This window comes from Mus pahari, chromosome 6, assembly GCF_900095145.1.
Source record: "Mus pahari chromosome 6, PAHARI_EIJ_v1.1, whole genome shotgun sequence".
NCBI classification, from domain to species: Eukaryota; Metazoa; Chordata; class Mammalia; order Rodentia; family Muridae; genus Mus; species Mus pahari.
This window is the reverse complement of record NC_034595.1, coordinates 19047302-19065612: the sequence shown is the minus strand read 5'-3', so window position 1 is coordinate 19065612 and position 18311 is coordinate 19047302. Positions and strand designations below refer to the sequence as shown.

General features: G+C 43.1%; 1 protein-coding gene across 1 annotated transcript in view; it reads right to left on the bottom strand.

Moving 5' to 3' along the window:
* The window catches only part of Pappa (pappalysin 1), a 229112-nt gene that overhangs the window by 105384 nt on the left and 105417 nt on the right, over positions 1–18311 (bottom strand). The window contains exon 9 of the mRNA XM_021200408.2: positions 13787–13878. Coding sequence (XP_021056067.1) covers positions 13787–13878 — 92 coding nt within the window. The remainder of the gene's footprint in view (positions 1–13786; positions 13879–18311) is intronic.

Below are 18311 nucleotides of genomic sequence, written 5' to 3'. Positions count from 1 at the left end.
AAGTGGGAGTCCATGGGAGCTTTCTTGCCACATTTCAGACAGATGTTGCAAGGGGCCTTGGGTAAAATAGTGATAGTTCAGGATATAGGGAGAGATTGATGAGGAAGGAAATATTGATTTTTTTCAAAATGAAGTTGGATTGGTAGTTATTAAAATATAGGTAAAGAGAAAGGTGGAGAAAATGTGGCTGTTTCTTGCAAGTCTTGTTTTAATGTTTCATTAGTTTAGTGGAGCCACCAGAAGGTTTGGGGAGAAAGCTGCTAAAGTTCCACGTGTGTTGAATATATAAGTGACGCTCAAATTCAGGCAGAGACACTAGATCCGTGAACCTGTGAAGAGAAAGACTCAGTGTTTGGCAGAGCGGTTGCCTCAAATGTGCAGGATGGAGCAGGGTGTGGAATGGGTACAGCTGGGCACAACACACACCCTGTGAAAACGGGTTATGAAGGGGTGACTCTGAAGAGAGCTGAGAGTGAGGAGGGATCCCACTGTGGACTTCAGAAAGTAGCCTGCGCCAAAATGAACATAGAACTAGGAAAAACCAAGGGAGCACAGTACTTTAGCAATACCCAGAGCTGTTTTCTGGGAAAAAGCTAGGCAAGTATAGGTAGAAAAATACTTAGTGATATTTGGTTTAATCATGATGTTGAACAGAATCTCCTTCATGACCTTCCTGTATAGTGAATGATTCACACCTTTGGTGTCTTCCAGGGACAGGGTACTCTCTACTTATGAGTAAGAACATAACTATTTTAATAGCCACTATAATTAATATTTATTGATCACTGTCTGGCCCATGCAGTGGCAATAAGGTATGCAGACTTCATAGCGCAGGACTGGCATAGTGAGAGTTGCTCAATACCTGAATGTGGCCCACACTCATTAAGTGCATGAAAGGACAGATCCGTAGCTGAGGTAAGGACCACTGCTCTCATTTCTAACATAGAGAAAGATGCTCATGGACATGAGACTGGAAGAAGAGGAGGCTCCCCACGCTTCACGTCCAGGCAGCCAGCTACCCTGTCTGTTGGTGCACTCTCTTGGCAAAAGAGAACAGAGGCAAACAGAAAGAGAAGCTGGGGATTCAAGTAGTTCGCACAACGTTTTCCACAGTAATGAGGCTAAACCCAAGCTACGTGCGCGGTTTTGTTGGACTGCTGAACGGAGGGATGGCTTCTGCCAGAATGTTCACATCACTGCCAATGGCAGTTGATAGTTTAATTTAAACTTATGGATAATTTGGGTCGGCTTTCCGACTGGTGTTGAAAGCTAAAATCACTCTGATTTCTCATCAGGTCAGCTTGCCAAAAGTACTTTGTTGGCCCTTGAAGAGCACCCCTCTCAAGGAGGTTGATGTCTTAAAGTATTGCTCTAGCTTGTTTTGCTTCTGCATAGAAACCATAATCACTACTGGACCGGACACCCCAGGTCTCTTGTGGGTTCCTGCCTCAGGAACCTCTAGGACTAGTATATCTGCTGAGCTTCAGGGTTCACAGTGCAACTCTCACATGCCTCTGAGCCCCATTGTTCAGGATTATTTCCTGGACTCACCAGATGCAACCACGAGCCTTCCAGGGTCCTGTGAACTCCTCCCCATCCACCCTTTCCATCACTGATGAGAGCCCACAGTGAAGGTTCGTATGAAGCGTAGGAAGTGTAACATGCAGCAAGTGCTTCAGATAGACAAACCCCTCTGTGAGACTTTCACCTGCATTTCCAGCTTCTGGGCACTGCCTGGGGACTATAGAAGGCAACATGGAAAAAGAAGCTTGGTCTCACAACTGCAAATGCTAGCACAGGGCATTTCATCTTTCTGTCTAGGAAGTCAAAAAAAAAAAAAACCCACCCCTTTAGTGATTATTATAATTTCAAATTTGTTTTATGCTAATTTCTTTTAGGTCTTTAACAACTGGCAGCCTGGAGAAAGTAGGCTTTTTGTTGCTCCCTTTGTTAAGTAGTTAATTGTCTGCAAATAAACACTCCAGATGATGTTTATTAAAGAGGCCCAGGGATCCTTTTGTTACCTGGAGTCTCCACTGTGTCTTGAATTATTTCCCCTTCTCATTTTCTGTTTGCTGTTAGGTCCTTCAGCTCTTGAGAGCACACATTTTATTAGATAAACCGAAAGATAAAGATGTAACATAAACTAAATAGCCCAACATCTGGGCTCAAGAGCCATTCTTTCAGGCCGAGAATACCTTCAGGTAAATGAAAATCCTGAGTGAAGATATCTGTTAAATCCATTTGTTTCATAACTTCTGTTAGTGTCCATACAAATCAAAACAACCCTGAGATTTCACCTCACACCAGTCAGAATGGCTAAGATAAAAAATCAGGAGACAGCAGATGCTAGCGAGGATGTGGAGAAAGAGGAACACTCCTCCATTGTTGGTGGGATTGCAAGCTTGTACAACCACTCTGGAAATCAGTCTGGCAGTTCCTCAGAAAAACATAGAACTACCAGAAGATCCACCAATACCTCTTCTAGGAATATATCCAGAAGATTTTCCAACTGGTAATAAGGACACATGCCCACTATGTTCATAGCTACCCTATTTATAATAGCCAGAAGCTGGAAACAACACAGATGTCCCTCAACAGAGGAATGGATACAGAAAATGTGGTATATTTACACAATGGAGTACTACTCAGCTATTAAAAACAATGAATTTATGAAATTCTTTAGGCAAATGGATGTAGCTAGAGGATATCATCCTGAGTGAGATAACCCAATCACAAAAGAACTCACTTGATATGCACTCACTGATAAGTGAATATTAGCCCAGAAACCTAGAATATCCAAGATACAATCTCCAAAACACAAGAAAATCAAGAATAAGGAAGACCAACATGTGGATACTTCATTCTTCCCTAAAAAAGGGAATAAAATACCCACGAAAGAAGTGATAGAGACGAAGTTTGGAGCTAAGATGAAAGGATGGACCATCCAGAGACTGCCCCACCCCAGGGTCCATCCCATAATCAGCCACCAAACGCAGACACTATTGCATATGCCAGCAAGATCTTGCTGAAAGGACACTGATATACCTATCTCTGTGAGGCTATGCCAATGGCTGGCAAATATAGAAGTGGATGCTCACAGTCATCTATAGGATAGAACACAGAGACCCCAATGGAGGACCTAAAGAAATTACCCAAGGAACTGAAGGGGTCTGTAACCCTATAGGTGGAACAACAATATGAACTAACTAGTACCCCCAGAGCTCGTGTCTCTAGCCTCACGTATAGCAGAAGATGGCCTAGTCAGCCATCGTTGGGAAGAGATGCCCCTTGGTCTTGCAAACTTTATATACCCCATACAGGGGAATGCCAGCGCCAAGAAGTGGGAGTGGGTGGGCAGGGGAGCAGGGTGGGGGGAGGGTATAGGGGACATTCGGGATAGCATTTGAAATGTAAATGAAGAAAATATCTAATAAAATAAGTTAAAAAAAGAAAATCCTGAGTGAATTACTGAACACCTCTGTGTCTTGATTTCCTTAAGACAGCCTATATTAATACGACCTTATAGGATCTGCGTCATTAATTATTTAATTAACTTAATATAACTGCGTCAAGGACCCATTCTCTGTATTAGTATCACTATTATCAGGGAGGGGGAAAAAGACGGGTTCAACCAGAAGGTCTGACATTTTCATGGAAGCTTCTGGGGTCTCTTCAACTTTCAGTGAAGCAGATCTGAGTGCAAATCTCAACTACCCCACTTAAGATACCGGTTTTCTCGCCTTTCCTAACTCTGTATACCATTAATACACACTAATGAATTAATATTGTGATAACCTCCAATCAAAATTATTTTTGTTGCTACTTCATGTTAACTGTAATTTTGCTATTGTTATAAATTGTAGTGCGATTGTGATGTGTTTTCCATTGGTCTTAGGTGATTCCTGTGATAGGGTTGGTAGTCCCTAGCCCCATCTTCAAAGGGATCACTACTCACAGGTTGAGAACTGGCGGACTTAAGAGCACCTATGGCCAGCAAATTACCTTGCTTCCCCAAGGCTCTGTAAAATAGAAGCACGACCTCCACAGTCCATGACCTTGTGAGAGTGAGGAAAGGAGGGTCAGCTATCTTGCCTCAGGGAGTGACACTTGGGAAGGTTTGTTTCTCTTGTAGTCATTTCTCAACTCCACAGGTATTTACTGAATGAAGATCACTTTCCCCTGAATTGTTCATACATTTGGGAGCTTTTTGTGTCATCTATAAAGAGGTCAGCAAGTGACCTTGGCAGCTAGGGTCCCTGTGGGTCTGAAAATACACACCTTAGAGCAATTTGCTGGGACAGCAGTGTTGGGCCTTCCACAGGTGGGGTTGAGGACAGGTGCTGTCTGATCCTTTAACAAGAGAAGCCATATGGGCTCTAGTGACCATTACGTCCAGACACAAAATGACACATGCTTAAATATATGAGAGTGGCTGGCCAGAGCTGGCGAATGGAACAGAGAAGTGCTTATTTGCTCAATGATGAAGGAACAGAGGTGTAAACAAAAATGTAGGGCACCGGTGCTGGGGGGTGTGGATAAAAGAATCCCTTTCAATATCTCTCTCCCATTCTCTCAGCCTTCTTCTCCCTCTTTCCACCGCTCTCTTCCTTATCCACCTGAACCAACCTATTCTTATTTTCATACCTACTATCTTCCCATATAGCAGCTAGCTATGAGGAACATCTTCAGCACAGTGATAGACAGTAAATATCTGACTTTGTAGATGATACGGAGTTTCTGTTGAATTACGATATCCCTCCTTTATAGTGACAGTATATTAACAAAGGGACCTAGATGTATTTCACTGGAGTTTTATTTACCAAAACCGGCATCGTGGTGAGTTTGGCGACACACATAAATTTGCTGATCACAGTCTGTGAAAGGATGCCTAGTGTACGGAGGGCAGAGCATAGAGTACACATACAAGCCACCTTCTAGTTCTTTTGGGCTATAAATGACCACAGTCCTCACAGGCTTTGAAGAACCTTCAATGCTACAGACTCAACTTTCCCTGTAACCCGCCGTGCTGATTCTCCTTCCTCGCTGCAAAAGCTCTTCTTTGCCTCGATCACTAAATCATCTGAACTTCTTACAGTCTTGACTGTCAGCCTCCCTTACAGCTCCTAATCTGCCCACCTTCCTTTAGAACTTCCAGCCTCTGCAGTGTACATTTTTAAGGAATCCTTGATCTCTCCAGGTGAAAGACTCCTTGGCTTCTTTTCTCCAACCCTTGAGTGACTTTGAAATCAATGTCAGGGGCATTGTCCAGCTTCCCTAACCCCAGCTCCCAACCTCCTTGCATGCTGCTGCTTCCTGGAAACAAGCACAGAACTGGGGGCACAGAAGGCACAATCAATAGGAAGAGACAGAAGGAAGGGTGATGCACGAGGCAGGCATTTTGCAATGCTTTCAGCCTAGGTCTGAGTGCAAGCAAGCACTTGCCCTTTTCTTATTTATTTATTTATCCATCCATCCATCCATCCATCCATCCATCCATTCATTCATTCATTTATTTTACACAGCGAAGTTTGCACATCACCTTGACTGTCCATCCATCATTTTTTATTAAAGCACATTACCTTTTCTCCAAAAAAATAAAAAAATAAAAATAAAATAAAGAAAGGAAAAAAAGAAAAAGAAAAGGAGGACACAATTAGAACTCTCTCCCTCACTTGCTTAAGATTTCAATCCCCCCCGCCCCCGCCCCAGGGTTCTCCCTTCAAGTGGAGATCACTGGAGGGTCATGAATATTAAATATCTATTCCAACTCAACAAGGACTCCAAGCAACAGAAGTGAGCCTCGGCCCAGGTAATGGTCTTGATCCCAGTTCTAGAGATTTCTTTCCCCTTCAGGCTTACCTAAGCCATGAGTGTACAGATGCACTTCGGGGCAGATGGATTTCTGGTCACTTTCAGTTCTGCTAAGAACGCCTTGTTCTAACTGTCCTGATTCACGTGCCGGGACTCTGGCCACCTTTCAAAGGCACACATCAAAGTATGGTCTCTATTCCTTACTTTTAAGAAAGCTTCAAGTGGGTTCCCTGATCCTGACCCCTTCCTGAGAGTCAGGAAGCTGACCCAGGGAGAAGGGCTAGAATTCCTCCCTGCTGGTGTCAGAGGCCTCCTGTTTCTTTTCACTCCAGCTCTGCCGCTTTGTGGAGTAGCCCACCCCCCTGGTTTTCGAAGCGGGTAGTGGGCCTTAGGCTCTGGCGGATAGGCAAGCATGAACCTAAGGAATACTGACTGGAGTATTTGAATGTATTCCTCAGACCTCCCAGTTGAGGATTCAGATCTTTGGTCCTGCCCACACGTCAGCCTTCCGCCCCATTGCCTCCTTTTCCTGCTCTTTTGTGTCCTCTGTGACCCTTTTTGACCTTTGGGGTGAAAAGAATTCCTTTCTCCTCCCGGAGTCCTTCTTTTTAAAACTGCACAGTTTTTTAAAACAAAAACAACCCAGGATTTTAATCCTAGAAGTTAGACTCCAAAGGCCCTTGGGGTTCATCTAACCCACCCTCATCACTTGATGCTGTGATGTGTGTGGGAAGGCCTCGTGACTTTGAAAAAGGTAGCGACCACAGCCATTTGGTGTCAGGATCCAATGGTGGGGCTCAGAACCAGCCCTGCCACAGATGCACCATCTGCTTCTGCATTAGTCAACTCTAGGATTCAGGGGGAGGAAGAGGATGAGCCCAAGAGCTACACTGAATTACCCTCAGTATGTTAGAGAATTATGACCTTGCAAATGGTGTCTAGTTCCCAGAAGGGAAAACTGAGCCTGAGTGGCAGGAGAGAGATACCCATGGCTACCCAGATAGTAGCAACTTTAAGCTCCAAGCTCCCAAGTGCAACCAGGACACTGGGATCCATTTGAGTGCTCATTTCGACCTACGTTAAATGTTAGAAAGCAATTTGGCTATTGTAATTGGGAAAAGAGAAGGCTTGAGAACCGAGGGTCCCAACACTGAGTTTTGTTTTGTTTGGTTTGGTTTGGTTTCTGCTTCTTCGTAGTTGTAAACATGGCATGGCAAAGACACAAGCAAGGTGTGTGTGTTCACTTTCTGCCCTTCTAGGACTCAATGGTAACAAACAGAAAGACCAGGTAATCCTCTCCTGCTCATTCAAGACTATCCAGGTATGGGACACAATCTTTGTTATTTGAACTCTCTTCTCTGACCTACCTGGTGACTTTAGACAATTCACTCAAGCCCATCTCAGTGCCTCTATTTTCTGATCAGCAGGATGCTGGAAGGTTGAACGATATGCTACTTTTCAGAATGTTTCTTAGCATAATACTGGTGGAATTAGGCATCTAACACATGGAGCCCTGCCTAATGAGGCTACCTACCTGCTGCAAGTTCCACTTCTCCTAATCTAGTATGACCTTGGGCAATGCACATAATAGTTCAGATTTACAATTTTATCCTTTACCAAACTGGCTGATGACTTTAGTAATGTTTTAGAGTTGCTGGGAGTGCTGGTAAAACTTTTTAATGAATCATGTTAATAAAACATGAAAGAAAACACTGTATACTCCTTTAAAACTACTAAGTGTCACTATTTTAACACCGATCATAAATGAACCCTTTTTTATTTGTATTGCTTTGGGGATCAAACTCATGGTAAACTACCTGACCCAGATCAGAAACTGTGTTTGCTTGTCACAACTCTAAGCAGTAACAATGATAACTAACATGTTTTGCTGATGAACCGAGGCACAGGTTTATATAGCTTCGGCATCAGATTTTCATCGTGTTGGTAACTTTGATGCCATCTGATGTTCTGCTTGTGGTGTGCATCTCCTGGCTCTATCACCATCATTGCTACACCCATCATGGCTATCCCTATCTCTTCCTCTTTTTTTTTTTTTTTAACTTTATTTTTACTTTCTGTTATATAGGCCCATCTTTAAGTCTAGGAAAGCATTCTTTCCAGAATGTCTTGGAAGGGAAAGTTACAATAGATATAGAGAGATTTTGTTTATTGGTTTGTTTTAACAGAGGGAACTGTAAATGAATTTAGGCAACGAGGAATGTTTGATTTTGTTTCTTAAATTATTTTTTTCCTAAGATGAGAGGTGGATTCTTCCATTACAGCCTCACAGAAAGTACTGTTAAAAAGAAAAATAATAATAAATGCAGCTCCCAGCAGAGCCCCTGTCTCCCTCCTCTCCAGCCTAAAATAGTGTTTTCTTTTTTAGTCATTGTTGTTCTAAACTCTCCTAGGCATATCCACTGAGAAGACACAACGATTCATCTTCTTGTTTTCCTTTCTCGCCTTGCTTCAGTCAGAGCCAGGATGGTCTGACAGAGGGGCCATAGGCTAGGTGACCCTCCTGCCCTCCCAGCAACTAGCAGCCAGGCAGATTGATCTTCAGCCCCTTACTGTGTATCTACCGCACAGAGAGGGAGGGCGCTGGGCTTTAGGGAGTGCTAATTGAGTTACTGGCCCTGGCTCTAACACTGGGGTGGAGATGCCCTGTCAGGGATGGGAGACAAAGTGAGTCTGAAAGCCGCTGGGGAGAGGAGTTGGGAGAAAGAGACGCGCAGTGGGGGGTGCCTGCAGTCCTGGGAGATAGGACGTGGGAGTCTCTATGAATTTGTTTTCTTGACTATATATCAGCATCCAGCAAAATTTGAATCACCTCAAGCCATGAAGGATGTTCAGTATTAGGTGGATCTTGAAAACAGAGCCTTTCACAAAGGGAAAAACCGAGTTTCAAGATGTCGAACTGCACAAGGTCCACCACTAAACCAGGACAAGAACTGAACTATCCAGGACTATCGTGAAGTACATGGTGTGAAATATAAAGGCACCCAGAGTTGCATTTTCTGTAAGGGCTTAAATGTCCTCTCTGAAATTAGCATGCTTCCAGCCTTGGCTCAAGATCTATGACTAACTGCAAGCCCTTTAGGGGATCCTGCACATTTTGTCTGACTAATTTGACCATTACCTTCCCTCCTTCAGCTTTTATCAGCAGCCTGTCTGCCATTTATGACTCAGTGCCTTAGAGAGGACTCCCCAAAGCTGCTGAACAATGCCTCCAGCCAGCGCCTGCTGGGGGAGTTATCACTTCACTGATACCATGGTTTCTAAAGGAAACCCCAGGCCTGGTGTGTGTTATAGTTCTAAAAGGCCGGGGAAAAAAAAAAAAAAGGACAAGATAATTTCCACATTGCAAAGGAGAATGCAGTCAGCATTACTCAAGAGGTCTTGTGGGTGGTGTTTGTTTTAATAAGAAACTTATTATGTACTGGGGGACTAGGGCACTGGGGGTGGGAAAGTGGGAAAGGGAAGTCACCAGAGTGTTGCACAATAACACATTGGCACCTTGGGAATACTTCCGGATGTGTGGGCTTCTGAAAAGTGAAGGGGAATGCCCCCATAAATCTGTCACCCACCCTCACACTGCTGTTACTGGCCCAGAGAAAACAGCCCTTCTAAATGGTCTGTGATGACAAGGGTGGCAAAGAAAGGCAGAGGAAGAGAAGGAGGAGCAGCAGGGGGAGGACAATGACAAGAAATAAGAGAAGACATAGATTAAGGAAGAGAAGCGGAAGGAAGAGAAAGAAAGGAAGGAAGGAAGGGAGAGAGGAAGGAAGGAAGGAAGGAAGGAAGGAAGGAAGGAAGGAAGGAAGGAAGGAAGGAAGGAAGGAAGGAAATCCTTTCCAATGGCAAAGTTCTGGAGTAGAAAAAGCAGGACAAGATAATTGCCCTGTATCAATTTGGAGAGAGCTTCATACCTTTGGAACCTTGACCCAGTTGAGACATCCTAATAAATGTTAGATCTCATATCTGGGATAAAAGCCACATATAGATTCATACTAAGTAAAACTGCACAGCATAGGGCCACCCCATTTAGTACTATGCTGTTCCATAAAGGACTGCCGTGGTTGATACTTCCTCTTCCACAGAATCCCTACTCCCCACACTTATATGAGAGAGGAAAGCCTAGCTTCAGGAAATGCTGCTAAGTGTGAGGATAGTTTTCGGTTAGGATTTTAATACATAATCAGCAGAAACCAGTTTTGGTTAGCGTAAGCAAAATAAACGAAATAAATGATGTATTTGAAACACTCAGTGATGAAGGGCTCTCTCAGAGGGCCAGAGAATAGAAATTGCATTCCCTGAGGGGAATGTCAGGCAGATGCTCTGGCCCAAGTACTAGTCTCCATAAGAAATAACACACCTTTCTAGTTTCCTCAGCTATGATGTTAAAGTACTTTGGGTACTGTCATTTCATGAATGATCATCCAAATAGGTTCATATGGCTTCAGGATCCAAGTTGTGGGTTGGTTGTCTGCTGGGGTAGAAGGTAAGCCTAGAAGGTAGGCTGTGGGTCCCCACACAAGCTGCAGAGTAACTTCGGAAAGATGATTGGATATAATCTAGTGCTCTAATGAGGATTGGGCTCCACCTCACTGGAAAAATGATCTTGATTTCCCAAATCCAGGACTCAGAAAGTAACACTTTAAAATATTGATCGATATCTGCCACAAAGGAGCTCCAGGTCGTTTTACATTTTCTGGATAAGAATACCAAGTCTTCATCAATATCGTATATACAAACTGTGGTGTGAACGAAAGTCAGTTTCGCAGAGGCCTATTCTCCTGGCCACCGTTCTTGACACATACAGTGATAAGAATGCTCACCTCTACAAAGCACCTGCCCTCACCCCTCAGTCCCCACCCCTCTCCAGTCCCTCTTCTCTGACTCATTAGAACTATTGGGGAAAGGGTGTGAAAAATTCTCTGTCTACACTTGAACTGCTATTCTTAGAATGTTTTTCAGACTCAAGCTTTAGAGTTTGTGTTGAAATGCAGTCTCTAGGAGGTGGTATCATGGAATGAGTTCCATTCTACCTGAAAGGCCTGTATTTGTGAGTCTCTATCATAGAATTCTAAAGGACCAGTCAAGGGTACAGCTGATGTCTTTTCCCTAACACAGAGAAAAGAGAAAAGGAAAGCCTTCCTTTAAAGTAACCTATATATTCCATTCCCACTAATTTAGTGTGAGAATAATAGTGCAGTCTCCATTCACACCCCTCCCCAAACTCTTTAAATCAGGAGTAACCTTTTAGCACCTAACTTTCCACAGTAAATACACAATCAGATTCTGTTTTTTGTTTGTTTGATTGCTCAAGACAACCCAGGCTGTCCTTGAATTTGCTTTGTAGACCAGGCTAGCCTCGAACTCACAAAAATCACCTGGCTCTGCCTCTCAAATGCTGGGATTAAAGGTGTGTACCATCACACCAGCCAGGCTCTTGGTTTAAAGACAGAATAACTCTGTTTGTTTATCGCCTGCTACAAACATTCCTTTCTTTTATTGGTAAAAAAAGTGATCCATAAAAACGTTGTCCAGGGAATAATAGTTTAGAAATATGCTTGGCATACAAAAGACGATCCTCAAATGCTACCACCAATGGGTCACTTTGAACCTAGTAAAGACTATGTTTGGATAATGGACCTAGGAGGAAACTAGTTTCAGCTTCTCAACAACAAACAACCTTTTCTTCACAAACATTACAGAGAACATTTTGGAAACTTATAATCCAGAAAATTCATTTTAGTCTGAGTAGAAGGAAAAACAAGGCCCCAACAAGCAAGGGAAGCTGATTCTAGGCTCCCCACTCAGCACTATTTCTACAAGAGTCTTTCAGTTTTACCACTCTGTATTTAAAATATAGTTCATTTTGTAATAAGTGGAGAATAACATCCTAATTTCCATTTACTCGCTGCACCAGACACTACAAAAGAATCAAATACTCTCTCATGCTCAGATTGGCAAGTGAAAATTTTTATGGTTAAAGGGACAGATAGTATTTCGGTTTCTCTGGGACATAGGATCTTGCTTTACCCACTCGACCCGGATGTGTCAACAGAGCTGTTAGACATAGGAACATGCGTTGTGGTCCCTCGAACATACAAATATAACACTCTGGTCTGAGAACTGCATCTTGCTGATGCTTTCCTTAAAACATCTTTCTAGTTGTTGCCCATTGCAGACGGGACGGACAGACACCCGGAGCCTCTATTTTAGAAGGTCCAGGTCTCACACTCTTCACCAGAACCTTATTCCAGGGTGTTCTAAAGTGGCATATCTAGTTCACCTAAGCAAAATAGAAAAGTATTCTTTTACATAGATTGGGATCACTGATGGCTGGCAAAGACGAAAGGTAGGTTCTAGCAGTGTTTACAGTTATGAAGAATTCAGCCACACACACGGGAAATCACACAGCAGACAGGCAAGTTCTCAGAGACTCCCTTACCTAATCATTTCAATTTAGAGGAGGCAAACTTAAACCCGAACCAGGTCATCCTTACATAAGTCCTTAGCATTGCATCTAGAGCTCAATTTTTTTTTTGTAATTTTAATTAATGTTTCCTGCTGCCACACCATTCAGCTAGTTAGTAATCAAACTTTTATGATGGGCAACACTCAACTCTCAGCTTGGGGCAATGTCTTCTGTAATAATAATAATAATAATAATAATAATAATAATAACAATAATAATGGCAAAGTTCTACCTAGGAACTGCCAAATCCTTCCTCGTTGTGTCTCCCTTTTTTTAAAAAAAAAAAAAAAAAAAAACCACATGTACTTGCATAGCATCTCCTTTGTGTTGTTCTGCTCCTATTTGGTGCAGAAGATAAACAGTAGGTGCTCCATAAATGTGTTAAGAATGAACTAAACAGTAAGTGAAGCAGTACTTTTACCCTCCTGGAGCTCCAGCTACCAGGAGAAACACTGTCTAAGCCCAGTGCTTTAATGCACTACAGATGCAAAGATGCGATGACATCTCTTTCCCTGTAGTGGTCCGGGAAAACCTCCTTTCAGTGAGAAATCTTCCCACCATGGTTTTCAGCCCCTTGGTCGCTGCCCCGTTCCCTCTTCAGATAGAGCACCTCTGTCCTTTGTACTTGCAAATGAATTGTGATTAGTTTTCACCTCCAGCCCACGGGATTAGGCAGAGGACCTTTGATCTTCAGGTATCGATTTGCATTTTAAAGGAAGCATGATCTCATCTGGGCCAGCTCAAAATTCCATCCCTGCCCCCACACCCTGTCTGTTTACCAGCCCCCGGGCTGGACAGGGCCTCCCAAGTGGGGCTGAAACAACAAGATAGGCCAGACTCCTTGAGAAGGCAGAGGAAAACACTTTTCCCACAGGACTCAGTAAAGGTGGGAAAAGAAGGTTTGCTTTCTAAGCACGGACTGGCCCGTCATTTGTCCTGTGCTGCAAATCCCAGAGATTGTGCAGTTTGGATCTGAAGCAAGGACCAAGGCAGCAGGTAGATCCCCAGGCAGAGTTTGTTTATGTAGAATCCGATGAGCAGAGACTTGAGAATCACACAAAATCAAAGTGAAGTCATTCTTATGAATGAGTCTCTGCTGGTCAGGATGACTCCGGAAATACTGTCATCACCTCGACTCTTGATATTTCCCTCTTCTAAAGAAGAAAAGACTTACACATGAAATACTACGGCACTAGCTATCTTGGGCAGTCTGTGTGAAGAAAACCAATGATGTCTGTAAGGTAAAGGATGATAAAACATGTCACCTGTCACTGCCACCATTGATGAGAACATGAGTTTTTACAGACAGTGATGCTTGCCTATGTGCCTCACTTTGTTTTTCACTTCTGTGTTTCTTAAAGCTTATGACAGCATGTCACCCCCAGGAGACGCTCCACAGATGTGGCATCAAAAATGAGTGAATGGCATTTGGTCATACTTGTTATTATTATAATTGTCCAATCAGCTAAAGACATGGCAGAAACTCACCAATGCAGTTGAAGGAAACTTCTTGCTTGCAGAAAAGGGAGCAGCCATCCCCATTGACCTTATTCATGTCATCGCATTCTTCTCCTTGGTCTCTGCACAATGGAGAGAAAAGGGAGATAGCTCAGGTCAGCTTCAGAACCGAGGCAAGCCACGGGAAAATACTCACATGGATCATGGAGCTTTGGTGAGATGATCTTGTTCCAGTTTCTCTCCCTGACTTCAATCTAGTGCCTCAGCAAAATGAGATGCGCAAAAGGCATAGATTTATGAAGTAGGATTGCAGTAGCCTTAGCGATGTTTTCATGAAAAAGGACAGTTCTGTTTCAAAACTGGCCATTGTGTTGCCATTTCTTCTTCTTCTTCTTTTTTAATGTGTTCATGTGCATGCTTATGTGTACGTGTGCTTGTGTGTGTGCTTGTGTGTGTGCTTGAGTACACAAAATCATGAGTTCCTGGATATGCAGACGTGTGTAGGTCTGAATGCAGATGGCTGCACATGTACGTGGAGCAGGAGGACATCTTTAGGTGTGTTGTTACTGTCAGGATCACTGTCCAGTTTACTTTTTGATGCACATTTCTGATTGGCCTAGAGCTCACCGATAAGGCTGGGTTCACACTGGCCAGTAACCCAGGAATCCCACTGTTCCCACCTCTGCTGTGCAAGAAGCATTACACCTGTCTTTAAGTGGCGTCTGGGGATCAAACTTAGTCCCCTGTGCTGGCAAGGCAAGCACATTTGAATTTTAAAACCTTACTTCCTTTGTTACTTTTGTTTTTTGTTTTTTGTTTTTGTTTTTGTTTTTGTTTTTGTTTTCTTGTTTGTTTTTTGCGGCTCTGGGCATCCAAACCTCTCCCAGCCTTACGTAGGTTTCCCCAGTCCAAGGCACAAGCATTTTCAAAACTCAAGTCACATAAACTGACAAGACAAGGAATAGTAAGAAATGGAGGTATACATTAGATAACTGGCCAGCTCTCGTTCTTGACAGGTCTGAAAAACAAACAAACAAAACCCCAAACAAAACCCTCAAGGCTCTCTATAATAGTATTTGCTTTCACTAGAAAGGGTGGACATGTTCAAGGTTGAGCTTTGTCCAGTGCTGACACTATCCTCGCTGCCTCAGCACCGAAAGACTTGTTTTCTTCCACTCACACCGCCTGGCTTGGTCATCTTTCACTAGAAAGTTCTACTCCCTCCTCTGAGTGTGCTACTTCTTCTTGTTGAAAACTCTGAGGCCTGTCCTCGCAGCTCTTGTCCTCGCAGCTCTTTCCGTCACCCAGTGATGATTTTTGTAGAGAATGAGATGGCCAGAAAATGAGCATTGCTCCTCCCCCCCCCCCCCCCCCCGCCCTCTTCCCTCAAACCAGGCTTTGGCAAAGAGAAAGAAGAGCAGAAACTGGGAAACTAGATAGACTGTTGCTTTCTGGAAAGTTCCCATCCTCTTAGAAACTGAAAAGGTCAGTTGAGAACCACATGTTCCAAAAATAACCGCATGATCTGTGTAAGTCCCTTGGCTGGTCTAACTGATCTTTTAATCATTTTAAATCTCGTGAAAGCAAATGTAACTGGAATGCCATCCCTCAGTTACAATGGCCACATGTCAAGTACTCAGGAGCAGCATGTGGCCAGTGTCCACTGTGTTAGACAGCACAGAACAAAGTCCAGTGTCCTAGACATTTTTATTGACTGTACTCCTGTGGATGCCCAGCATCATTTTCTATGTGTTCTAATGGAGATGATTAAGTCTTCTCCTTGGAGTTGGGAACAAAAATAAGGCATGATTTAAGGTGTCTAGTATGTTGGGTAGCACCTACCAGATGCTAAAAGAGTCAGTTGCCATTCTTTCTTTGCCTCTGGGGTGGTGGTGGTAGGGTGTCTCTGTAGACTGTGTGGCAGCTGTCCCTCTCGCTTAAGAGACCAGCTGGAAACTGTCTCAGCATAAAACAGGTCTCCGACTTTTCCTTTTACCCGGGACAATTAACACCAGGCAACCAGGCAATGTTTGTTGTCTTTAGGAGGTGCTGGAATAGCAGGATAGAGCCTAGCAGTCAATTCTTAAGATGACCTAGGCTGCTAGTCTATCTCTGAGGAACCACAACCATGAGCTAAGAGTATGTACTCTTAGAGATCCTCAGAACTCCCTGCCAGTGAATCTCACAGGCTTGAAATCAACAATGACCTTCAGCTTTTTAGATTTTCCATGGGTTGTGTAGGGAGAAATCCCCCAAACCGTCCCCCCGCCCCAGGGATTCCTTCCCCCGCCACCCTCTGCCCCGCGTCTGGACTGGTCCCCTAAGCCATGAACAATATTTCCAGTTTACCTTCCATCACCACCCAAACCATGTGTTCCATTGGTTTAAGCAAAACATTAGGGTCACCACAAATATCTTCAGTCATGATGGGGCTATCATTAGATAGAGCGGTTCTGGGTACTGAGAAAGCTCCCTTGACCTTTCAGACTGAAGTGTGTAGGCGTCATTCTCTGTGTTCCCAGACATCTTGCTTCATCTATCACAGAACTTGTCAAACTGACTGCCTTTGCCTAATACTGGAGTGCTTGTAACAGGCTGAGAGATGCCAAAGGAGGCGATAGAGTCTTCATTATCCTAGCAACTCAGTATGCAGTCCCTGGGATGAGGGACATGCATGTAGCCACCTCTCTACTGGCTAATTTTGTAGCCTTCCCTTCTCACACTAAAATGAAGAGACAAATTCAGATGAGAATCAAGTCCTTTTTTACAAATGTTGGTTCTAGTTCTTAATAGGTATGAATGCTTGAGGAAAGCACATTAATTTTTTTTTTTTTGTACTTTATTTTACTATAAAGTGTCATAATAGACCCGATCACACATTACCATGGAGAGGACACAAGGCTATAATAATGTATTGTAGGGTCTCATGTGTGGAAGAAGCTTGGTAAATGTTCACGTACAGTGTTACTATTTTAGTATCCTTCCAGTCTTTCTAGCCCAACACTGTGTATAAAGGGGAAGAACCTATCTATTGTTATTGACCATTCACACCAGAGTGCTGACCCATTAAGGGTTTCTGTGAGTGCTGTGTCTATTCTATCTTAAAGGAACTCATTCATTTATTTAGTGTGTGAGTGCATGTGTGCTGAAGTGCTCTTGTGGGAATCAGAGGAAAACTTGTTTTCAGCTTCTACCTTCCTTGCTAGAACATTTATAAGGTAGACTCAATTTTCAGTAAAACATGGGTGAGTAGCTGCTCCATTTTACTAGAGGTAAACCAAGTATTTATATAGGGTTCTGGTTCTAAGTAAACACATTTTTAAAACAGCTATTAAATTGTGAATATAGTGAGGTTAAAGTTGCTGCTGCTATTTTTTAGATCACTAAAAAGTCTTACATTGTTTGCAGCTATATATAACTGAAAGCCGATTAGACCAAGCTACACATTAAGGTTCCAAATCTGGATAAACTCTCTGTGATTGTGGTGGTATGAATATGTATAGCTCCCATAAGCTCACAAAATTGAATGCATGGTCATTAGGAAGTGGTTTGAGAGAGATTAGGTCATGTTTAAGGAAGTATGTCACTGTGGGGTAGGCTTTGGGTTTCAAATGTGCAAGCCAGGCTCACTGTCTCTCTTCCTTCTTGCTGCCTGCTGATCCAGATGTAGAACTCTCAGCTACCTCTCCAGCCCCCTGTCTGTTTGCATGCCACCATGTTTCCTGCCATGATGACAATGAACTAAAATCTCTGTATTGTAAGGCAGTTCCAATTAAATGTATTCCTTTATAACAGTTGCCATGGTCATGGTGCCTCTTGACAGTAATACAAACACTAGCTATAACAGTTAAAAATTAGAACATTCAAAGTTACAATTATAGGTTCTTAGGAATGATGGTAGTATTTCATGGAAACCCTAGATGTACTGTATGATCTTGAGACTAGTCAACAATGGGACACTTTCTCTCTGAGCTCTGGGCTCAGTTCAATGTTCCAGCATACACAGACGTTTCCAAAGCATAATGCCTTCTGTAGGAGAGACTCATAACTGGCCCTTCCTCCTCTACTTTGTTGCACTTAGAATGTCTCCATATTCTGTTACTGGATTTTAAAAACACAATATATCATAGATTTCACCCTCAGAGATGTGTGGGCCTTTATAACCGGTGTGCATATATTTCTCTCAGTGTTAATAACAATCAGAAAGCATACTGTTATAGCCGGAGGGGTGGCTCGGTGACTATCAGCACTTGCTCCTCTGACAGAGGATGCAGGTTCATTTCTCAGCATCTATGTCAGGCAACTTACAAGTGCCTCTAGTTTCAAGCAATCTGCCACTTCTTTTCTGGACTCTCTGCAAGTACCAGGCATACACGCGGTACACACAGACACACACACACACACACACACACACACACACACACACACACAAACACACACACGAATATATATATAATTATACAATAGAAATAACATTTTTAAAAAGGACATTTTGATTATAAACTGCTTTTATCTTCTAAACCTAGCAAATAAAAGAAATAAATCTAGTCCCAGG